The following is a 10,856-nucleotide window of genomic DNA, read 5'->3' on the forward strand; positions in this document are numbered from 1 at the left end:
CCTCGGCCTCCCAAAGGCGCGGGATGACAGGCTGAGCCACCAAGCCCGGCTCATGTCTGTCATCCCAGCACTTTGGGAGGCCGAGGCAGGAGGATCGCTTGAGCCTAGGAGTTCAAGACCAGCCCGGGCAACATAGCAAGACTTCATCATCTCTACAAAAAGAAAAGAAAAGAAAAAAACCATAGTCGAGTCTGGTGGTGGACACCTATAGTCTCAGCCATTCGGGAGGCTGAGGCGGGAGGATTACCTGAGTCCAGGAGGTTGAGGCTGCAGTGAACCATGATCGTGCCACTGCACTCCAGCCTGGGTGGCAGAGCAAGACTCTGACTCAAAATTCATAAATAACTTAAAAATTAAAAAGAGAGAAAACTGTAAAAATGAGGGTAGGAGTGTCCAAGACCCTGACATCTCAGAACAAAGGATCCATAAAGACCCGAAACCCCACGGGTCCCACTAACAGCACCCAGCTTGGGGTGAGTCCATCCTTTTAGGGGGAAGAAGAACCCAGAACACCAATCCTGAAGGCTTGATTCGGAAAACACTGAACTGTACGGATTAGGACTCCACCCTGCTTTCAGCGGCCTCAGATTCTCCCCAAGAATAAAAAGAGCCGAAAAGATCCAATGCGTGCCCCTCCACCCACCCACAGAGACGCTCCGCCATCTTTATCTAATTACACGCTCTGAGCCAGCAGGCCGGTGACTCATTCTCAAGAGCGAGCGGCCCGGTTCAAAATAACCCTCTGGATTCTCAGCACCAAGGGTATTTCTGGAGGGGCTGCCCACACGTTCCCCCCTACTCCCACCCCGCGCAGCAGCACGCGTGAGCCACAGCGCGTGCTGCTCTTGAACAAAACCCTGCATATATTTTCACAACACGGCGGCGCCTGCTGGGTGCTGTTCTTGGAAGTCGCACCAAGGAGCAAAACACCCAGGAAATCGCCGAGCCCCCAACCCTGCACACGCCTCCAACAGGAAGGAAGATACCACCTCCTCAGCTGTGCAAATCAGAACTGCCAGACTGGGGTTCATGCCGGCTGGCGAGGTCGCTGGGATGCTCGAATGGCCTGTCACTCGCCAGGGGGCTTTTGCCCAGCGGGCTGCCCGGACACAGGCCATGCTAGGAGCTAGAAATGACCGTGTTTGTTTATACGTGAATCGGAAAGGGCTCTTGTCTTCTCTCCCCCGCCACCCTCACACTGCCCCCCCCCCAGCTGCAGAGAGGGACTCTGCGTCTGTGTCTCAGACGCTTGTTCCCAAAGTCGGAGTCTGGTGACAGGACCCCTCCCTTGATTGTTTGAAGCCTTTCTGGGAAGATGAAAATAGCCTTTCTTTTCTGGGCTCCCCTTTGATCTCAACTGCTCTCAGAGCAGACTCGACTTCCTGTGTTTGGACAACTCAGCCAAGACGTGGCTATTTTGTCCTGGGAGTTTCCCCTGCCGCCTCCCTCTGACCCCTATCACTCCAGACCATCTTTGGGCCCCTCGCTCGCTGGGTAGCATCCTTTGATGGTGGCCTGGCTAGGGAGAGCAGCCTCGTCTCACCGAATCAGGGCCTTCTGAGTGTTTAAAACACACCGTATCAATCCCTGCGCCTGAGACAGGCGCTGGAAACCCAGTATGTCCCTACGGGGTTGGAGACAGGGTGAGATTCAACCGCAGTGGGGCAGGAGAGACTCTTTGAAATGTAGTTTAATTGGGAGACTGCGGCAGGAGGATGTCCTAAGCCCAGGAGATCGAGCCTGCAGTGAGCCATGATCATACCACTGCACTCCAGCCTGGGCAACACAGTGAGACTCCCGACAAATATTTATATATATATATATTTCTTTTCTTTTAAATAAAAAATGAAATGAAATGTGGTTTAAGGATCTTTCAGCTTGTGTCATGACCCTGGCCTGGGGATCACTGGCTATTTGAGCTGAAGGCACCCCCTGATAAGCCCCTCACTGAGAGAGGGAGAAACTGAGGCCCAGAGGAGGGCAGAGATAGGTGCAACTCACAAGTTGCGCATGCCTTAAGGTGAATTGCACAGTGGGGACTTGGTGCCACCCTGACAAACCTACTCAAAGAAGGTTTTCCCCATATGAGGCCATAGGTCCTACAAGGTCCCTCTCCTACCTTAAATGCTCAATTTGTTTTGTTGTGTTATGTTTTTGTGACTATGGGTCTCACTTTGTCCCCCAGGCTGGAGTGCAGTGGCACGATCCCAGCTTACTGTAGCCTTGACCTTGTGGACTCAGGTGATTCTCCCGCCTCAGCCGCCAAAGTAGCTGGAACCACAGGTACGTACCACACACCCAGCTAATTTTATTTCTTTTCTTTCTTTTTTTTTAAGTGAAGTCTCACGCTGTTGCTCAGCTGGAGTGCAGTGACATGCTCACAGCCACCACAGCCTCAACCTGCTGGGCTCAGGCGATCCTTCCACCTCAGCCTTACAACTGACTGGAACCACCGGTGCGTACAACCACACCCAGCTGTTTTGTTTTTTTTAAAAATTTATTGTAGAGACGAGATCTCACCATGTTGCTCAGGCTGGTCTCGAACCCCTGGGCTCAATCCTCTTACCTCGGCCTCCCAAAGTACTAGGATTACAGGCGGAAGCCACTGCACCTGGCTTTTTTTTATTTCTTATAGAGCCGAGGTCTTGCTATATTGTCCAGGCTGGGATCAAGCGATCCTCACACCTTGGCCCCTCTCATTTTGTTTCTTTTTCTCTTTTTTTTTTTTTTTTTTTGAGTCGGAGTCTCACTCTGTCGCCCAGACTGGAGTGCAGCGGCCGCTCCCGGCCACCGCAGCCTCGACTGCTGGGCTCCGGCGATCCTTCCGCCTCAGCCTTCCAAGTAGCCGGAATTACAGGCATGCGCTACCACGCCCGACTGAATTTTTTATTTATTGTAGAGATAAGGTCTCGCTGCCCAGGCAGGTCTCGAATCCGTGGGCTCACTGTGCTTCTAAAAGTGGCTGTTTGCTGAGGCCTTACCATGTGCTCCCCACACGGATGCAAAGTAACACTCCAGACCCACTGGGAGGTGAGGCAGGCCCACACCAAAGATTCAGGATTGAGATTCAATGGCTGGTCACACAGGCATTGCTGTCCGATTGTGGCCTTCCGGCCTGCTGCTGGGAACCCTTCTCAGACTCAGAGCCTGCATTCTAAAGCAGAACCTGCTACTCCACGCCAGCTACCAAGCCCCTCAAACCAGCCAGAGGCCCCATGCCTTGGAGGCTTTGAGGGTGCAAGGGGCAGGGTGAACAGACAGCCTTGTCCACCCCCGTGGGAAGAGGAGCAGCGACAGGGGCGCCAAGGCCCCCTCAGTCCACCTCTGCAAAGGATTCCGTCCAGAACCCGCCAGACATGCCCTGGGTGCCCCCTGAGCACTGTAGGCCTGGTGGGAGCCAGAGGCCTCAGAAAACTGTTTGAGGAAAGGGTGGGCACCCCGGGGCTCCCGCACACTCGCCCTTGTCCATGGGGATGGGTTGAGAGGATGGCTGCTGACTGCCTCACCCTGAGAGTAAGCCCTAGATCTGAGGCCCGGGGAGGTCGTCTCAGCACCCATGACTTGGCTGAGGTTCAAGTCAGGCTCAGGTCTACGGTCAAGGGGTTGGATGGGTCTTTAGAAAAGAAAACAACACAAAGACCGACGGGCCTGTACCTGTCCCCATCCCCACCGCCCAGGTGTCCCAGCTGTGTCTACCAAAGTGTCCCCAGCAGTGACTATCCAGGTGTCCTCAGCTGTGATTGTCCTGGTATCTCCAACCCTGACTGCCCAGGTGTCCCCAGCCATGATTGTCTAGGTGTCCCAGCAGTAACTGCCCAGGTGTTCCCAGCCATGTCTGTCAAGGTGTCTCCAGTCATGACTGTCCAAGTGTCTCCAGCCATGAATGCCCAGGTGTCCACAGCTGTGGCCTTGGCTCTGGGACCTGGCACCAAGTGGACCCTCACACCACCCATGACAGCTGTAGCTCCAGCCCTGCATGCTGGTTTTGGAGGCTGGGCCTTGTTGAGGAATGTCCAGGATCCTTCCTGACCTCCCCTCTGGCCTGTGGTAAAGGCTGGAGCTGAAGTGTGCCACACTTGGGGGGCTACCTGGAGCATCACCCCCCAATAGCCACATGTTCAAGGACAGTCCAGACTTAGACCCAGGGCCCCAACTCCTTGGGCTCTGTGATCTGGGGTTCATTGTGTCCCCTCTCTGAGTCCCAGATGGCCGCTCCAGCACTGGGGGTGACTGTGATGATGATGAATTTCCAAGCACATACAATGCTGAGCCCTGTCCCCAGTTCACGAGGCGAGCTCAGGGCTGCAAGCATCCAGTCCAGTGTCTACTGTACCTGTCAGGGCCCAGCACTGACCCCAACCCCTGGCCCTAGCTTTGTGGGGGGTACACGCTATGGCCCAGGCCTCTGGCTTCATGCTCAGACCCAAGTGTGGTGGGCAGGAGATGCGGAAGCAGAGGCTCTCTCTCACTTGCCTCGAGGTCCCTAGTCCTTCCAGCCAGACTCACCATAGCGAGGCCTCACTTTTTCTTTACCTTGGAGTCTCACTCTGTCGCCCAGACTGGAATTCAGTGACATGCTCACGGCAACCACAGCCTCAACCCTATTGGGCTCAGGCGATCCTCCTGCCCCAGGCTCTCAAGGAGCCGGAACTACAGGCACACGCCACCGTGCCCGGCTAATTTTCTGATGTATTGCAGAGACAAGGTCTCATCAAGTTGCCCAGGCCAAGTCTCGAATTCCTGGGCTCAGGTAATCCTCTCACTTCCACCTCCCTAAGTGCTGGGATTGCAGACATGAGCCACGGCGCCCAGTGAGGCCTCACTCTGTACCTGGGCCTTGGCACCCCCCTCCCCCAAAGGCCCTGGACGGGGCTGGGGGAGGCACCTCCTACCTGGGCTTGTGAGTCCTGTTCCCGGCCGAGGTGGGAAGGCTGACGCTGATGTTGGGGAAAGGGGCCTCGGAGGAGGCGTTGGTGACCCTGTCACTGCTCAGCTCCAGGTAGGACCCGTTGAGCAGGTCTACACCGACCCCCTCGCTGTCCTCGTAATCCGCATAGAGGCTTTCAGCCAGGGACCCCCTCGGGGCACCCTGGGCAAAGATGCTGTTCACAGTCTCATTGAGGGTGAGCTCCTTGGAGTCAGAGCCCACATCCAGGAGCTGGTCAGAGATGGCGTTGGCCGAGAGGAACTCCTGGGAGGAGAAGCGGGCGTCCATCTCCTGGTCATCCTTGTCCCCCGAGAGACTGGCCACCGTGGTGTTGCGGTCTAGGGAGGGAGACGGCAGGCTCAGCCTCGAGCACCCTCGGGCCGTGGGGCAAGGGTTGCCCTGGGGGAGGGTCCCAAACAAAAAGCTTTGGAAACAAGAGACTGAACCCGGAAGATGGTTTCTGCCCAGCTAAAGACAGGATTCATCCAAGATTGTCAGGTGACCTGGACAACCTCTTGGAGAGGGGAATCTGATCGACCTCTGCGGTGGGTGGGATAGGGTCTTCCCAAAATTCAGGTCTACAGGAGCCTTAGAATATGAATATATTTGGAAATTGGGTGCTTGGAGATGTACTTGATTAAGAATCTCGACATGAAATCATCACGGATTTGGGATGGATCCTGAATTCAATGACTGGTGTCCTTGCAAGAAGAGAGGACATGCAGAGAGACAGACACACAGACACAGAAGGGAGGCCGGGTGAACACGGAGGCAGAGTGATGCCCACAAGCCAAGGAGTGCCTGGGGCCACCCGCAGCTCCTGTTCCCTGGTACTTACTCGAGCCCAGGGAGCCTGGGTGCACCACGAAGTATGCCAGGGAGCGGGCCTTGGGGTCAGACCGTCCCGGGTTTGACTCACAGCCCCTTCGGGGTGGACTGTGTGCCTCCCTCTCTCTAAACCTCAAGTCTCTAAGCCTCAGTCATCCATCTGCGAATGGGGAGAGCCAATCTACCTCGAAGAAGGCAGGTGCAGAAGGGCGTATCCAAAATCCTTAGCCCTGCGTCTGCCCAAAGTAAGACTTAAGTCCTTGGCACCTCAGGTTAACCTCTTCAGTAGACTTTCTTTTTTTGAGTTGGGGGTCTCACTCTGTTGCCCAGGCTGGAGTACAGTGGCTCGATCCCAGCTCACCTCAACCTTGACTTTCTGGGCTCAGGTGATCCTTCCACCTCAGTCTCCCAAGTAGCTGGGACTACAGGTGCCTGCTACCATGCCCGGCTCATTTCTTTTTTCTATTTCTTGTAGAGACAAGGTCTCACTACGTGGCCCAGGTTGGTCTCGAACCCCTGGGCTCAAGCGATCCTCCCGCCTCGGCCTCCCAAAGTGCTGCGGTTACAGTCGTGAGCCACTGCGCCCAACCTGCAGACGTTTGAAGGTCCGGGAGACCCCTTACCCAAGGCCCCTCTCCCTGGGAACCCCTAGCCCACCCGCTCCTCCTCTGCCCTCCTCCTGGTTACCTCGGAAGCCCTTTCCCCCGCAGGCCCCGCCACTGGCCGGCTCGCACACCTCGTTGGTCTCCCGGCCTCTGCTCAGGCCCAGCTCCAGTTCGAGGCCCGGGTGGCCAAACAACCGGTTGTCCAGGCCCAACCGCTCAGAGGAGGCCTGGCCGTAGAGGGAGCCGTTGTGCTGAACGAAGCCCACCAGCCCGGCCGCGTCCAGCTCCTGGCTCTCGGCGCTCTCGGAGGCAGGCTCAGAGAAGCTGTAGTAAATGGGTCGGACGTGGTGCGTGTGTGGTGGCTGCAGCAGCGTGTACTCGAAGGTGATGGAGGGGTTCTTGCCATTCTGGTTCCACACCTGTGCGGGGGTAAGAAGGCCCGGCCCCTCCTCACTCTCTCCAGCCCCTTCCCGGCTCCCTGGAACATGCCCATGGCCATACCCCTGACCCTGGCCAACTAAAGACATGATTCATCCGAGATTGTCAGGTGGCCTGGACAACCTCTTGGAGAGGGGAATCTGATCGACCTCTGTGGTGGGTGGGTTAGGATCCTCCCAAAACTCAGGCCTACCAGGAACCTTAGAATATGAGTGTATTTGGACATTGGGTGCTTAGAGATGTACTAAATTAAAAAATAGTTGAACAGGGCCATGCCAGGGGAGGGACGGAGGGAGATCCGCAATGTGCAGGACACACTGTGCAAATAATTTTTTTTTTTTTTGGTCGGCGTCTCACTCTGTTGCCCAGGCTGGAGTGCAGTGGCATGATCACAGCCACCACAGCCTTGACCTCCTGGGTTCCGCTGAACCTTTCGCCTCAGCCTCTCGAGTAGCTGGAACTACAGGCACATACCACACACCCGGCTAATTTTGTTTGAGTTATTTTAGAGATGATGTTTTGTCAAGTTGCCCAGGCTGGCCTCAAGCCCCTGGGTTCAGGCAATCCTCTCGCCTCTGCCTCCCAAAGTGCTGGGATTACAGGCATGAGCCACCATACCTGGACTCACAGATAATTTTTTTAGTAGTGAAGCCACCTAAACCCCAACCCCAATTTTATTCCCACCAGAAATCCGAAGTGATCATAGCACCCTGAGCCCAGCACCCTCTAACCCAGAGCCCCCAATGCAAACCAATGCGGGAGGGCAAAGACCCTGCCCCAATTCAGGTGATGCAAGCTCCAGAGCTCCCTGTGGAATGGGTGGCAGCCTTTGTTGAGACCTCCTCCCACCCTGCAAGTTCTTGCTCTGCAGACCTCAGCTGTCCTCTCCCTGGGAGGGTCTTCAGTCTTTTTCCAGAGATTCCAACCAAAAATAGCAGGTGTCAAGAGTAGTCAAGTCTAGGAAACTGACTCTAAAATGCAATTTCAGGCCAAGCACAGTGGCTCACACCCATAATCCTAGCACTTTGGAAGGTCTAGGCAGGAGGCTCACTTGAGCCCAGGGGTTCCAGACCAGCTTGGGCACATAGTGAGACCTCATCTCTACAAAAAGTCAAAAAATTAGCCAGACGTGGTGGTGCGTGCCTGTAGTCCCAGCTACTCGGGAGGCTGAGGAAGAAGGATTGCCTGAGCCCAGGAGGTTGAGGCTGCTGTGAGCTGTAATTGTACCACTGCATTCCAACCTGGGCAACAGAGTGAGACCCCGACTCAAAAATTAATATTAAAATAAAAACAAAATACAATGGGATTTTGGAGCAGAACCACCCACCTGGCAGGGGCAATAAGGAGCTCACCTGTCAGCTCATGGAGCAAAGTGACCCCCAGAAGGCAAGGGTACAGTCGTGAACGGGTTCACCAACGGGAGGCCAGGAGGGGACACCAGGGAAGACTTGGTGACCTGATCTCTAGCGGGGTCATCGCTCAAGGGTTTAAGAGTTGACCGGGGAGAGGGTTAAGGGTTAAAAGTTATAAGGGACTTTGGAACCCAAAGTATTGAGGAATGACACTGAGAGTCTGAGGTGGAGGCCTGCTTGGTGACCGATAAGGACACTTCCCATAGCTGGAAGGCAAAGAAGGCCGAAGAGGATCAGAGAACCAGAGAGGACTGGCTTCTCTACTCTTCAGGGTCTACCATACCCAAGCCAGAGTCCAACCAGAAGAGAGGGGACCCTGAGACCTGGGGGTGTGGCGCTCTGAGTCAGTATGCTTGAAAGCTTTGAAATCTCAGATTCCCCCGAATCTTCTGAGCCTGGAAATTGTCCCATTCCTCCCGGTTAAATAAAGCTAGCACTTCCCCCTTTGCTTTAAGAGGACGCAGACACTGGGTACAGGGGTTCACAGCTATAATCCTAGCACTCTGGGTGGCCAAGGCAGGAGACTCACTTGGGCCCAGGAGTTTGCGACCAGCCTGGGCAACATAGAGAAATCCCATCTCTAAAATAAAATAAAATAAAATAAAATAAATTAGCTGGGTGTGGGGGCACACACCTACACGTTGTAGGAGGCTGAGGTGAGAAGGTGACTTGAGCCCAGGAGTTGGAGACTGGAGTGAGCCGTGATCTTGCTACTGTACTCCACTCTGGGCAACAAAGTGAGATCCCAACTTAAAAAAAAAATGATGCTGAGACCTCTGCCTTCATGACCACGTGGCCTTCTCTCAGGACCTGGCCTGCTCTCCCCTTCTGGCCACCAGACCGGCAACTCAGGCTAAGTCATATCTTCACCCATCCAGGGAAGTCCTGGGAGAAGGAACACACACCAATGGAACCGCAGGGCCAGGCAACAGGAACCATTGAGAGCACTCTCCTATCAAGAGGAATCTTGCACATTGGCACGAACTTTGGGAGACTGCTAACGTGTTACTAGGATTTAGCTAGGATGGCCCTTAGAAGTGTGGGATTGTAAACTCGGTGGACAACAGTATGGAGGTTTCTCAAATAACTAAAAGTGAAATTACCATTTCACTCAGCAATCCCGCTGCTAGGGGTCTACCCAAAGGAAAAGAAGTCATTATACAAAAAAGATACCTGGGCCCAGCGCGATAGCTCAAGCCTGTAATCCCAGCACTTTGGGAGGCGGAGACGAGAGGATTGCCTGAGCTCAGGGTTTTGAGACCAGCCTGAGCAACATAGCGAGACTTCCCTCGTCTCTACAATAAATAAAAAAATTAGCCAGGTGTGGTGAAGCATGTCTGTGGTTCCAGCTACCTGGAAGGCTAAGGCAGAAGGATTATCTGAGCCCAGCAGGTCGAGGCTGCAGTGGCCGAGAGCAGCGTGCCACTGCACTCCAACTCGGGTGACGAACGTGAGACTCTGATTCAAAAAAAAAAAAAAAAAAAGGCTGGGCTCAGTGGTTCAGTCTATAATCCCCAGGACTTTGGGAGGCTGAGGTGAGTGGATTGCCTGAGCAAGAATTCGAGACCAACTTGGTGAGACCTCGTCTCTACAATTTAAAAAAAAAAAATTAGCAGGGAATGGTAGTGTGTGCCAATAGTTCTGGCTACTTGGAAGGCTGAGGTGGAAGGATCGTGTGAGCCCAGTAGGTCGTCATGAGTGTGCCATGGAACTCCAACCTGGGCAACAGAGTAAGACTTCAACTCAAAAAAAAAAGAGATACCTGTACTTGCATGTTCATTGCAGCACTAGTTGCCATAGCAAAATCATGGAAGCAACCTAGGTACCCACCAACAATAGACTGGATTTAAAAATGTGGTATGTATGTACCATGGAATACTACACAGTCATAAAAAAGAATGAAACTATGTCCTTTGTGGCAACATGGATGGATCTAGAGATCATCATCCTAAGGGAACTGATTCAGAAACAGAAAACCAAACCTTGCATGCTCTCACTCACACGTGGGAACTAAATGACCATAAAGATGGAAATAATAGACAATGGGGACACCAAAAAGGGGGGAGGTGGGGAGGGGTGTTAGGGTTCAGAAATTACCTATGGGGCGCAATGTTCCCTATCTGGGGAATGGGCCACCTGAGACCCAATCCCCACCACTATGCAATATGTCCATGTGATGAATATGCATTTGTACCCCCGAATCCCTCTTTTTTTTTTTTTTTTGAGTTGGAGTCTCACTCTGTCACTTCACTCTGTCTGCCTCGACCTGCCGGGCTCCGGTGATCCTTCCGCCTCAGCCTTCCAAGTAGCTGGAACAACAGGCGTGCGCTACCATACCCAGCTAATTTTTTTAAATTTTATTGTAGAGATGAGTTCTCACCAAGTTGCCCAGGCAGGTCTCGAACCCGTGGGCTCAGGTAATCCACTCACCTCAGCCTCCCAAAGCAGCTGAGGTGAGTGGATTACAGGCTGAGCCACCGAGCCCAGCTAACCCCCTGAATTTTAAATAAAAATGAAAAAACAAGCCAGGCTCAGTGGCTCAGCCTATAATTCCTCACCTCATCTCTACAATAATCAAAAAATTAGCGGGTGTGGTAGCGTGCGCCTGTAGTTCCAGCTACTTGGAAGGCTGAGGCGGAAGGATTG

General features: G+C 53.8%; 1 protein-coding gene across 1 annotated transcript in view; it reads right to left on the reverse strand.

The window, feature by feature from the left end:
* ADAMTSL2 (ADAMTS like 2) overlaps window positions 1–10,856 on the reverse strand; it is a 41,977-nt gene that overhangs the window by 17,061 nt on the left and 14,060 nt on the right. The window contains exons 9-10 of the mRNA XM_008070801.1: window positions 6,443–6,779; window positions 4,893–5,265 (exon numbers count right to left, since the gene is read on the reverse strand). Coding sequence (XP_008068992.1) covers window positions 4,893–5,265; window positions 6,443–6,779 — 710 coding nt within the window. The remainder of the gene's footprint in view (window positions 1–4,892; window positions 5,266–6,442; window positions 6,780–10,856) is intronic.

Source organism: Carlito syrichta, unplaced genomic scaffold, assembly GCF_000164805.1.
Source record: "Carlito syrichta isolate Samal-C Ts95f unplaced genomic scaffold, Tarsius_syrichta-2.0.1 Scaffold314018, whole genome shotgun sequence".
NCBI lineage: Eukaryota > Metazoa > Chordata > Mammalia > Primates > Tarsiidae > Carlito > Carlito syrichta.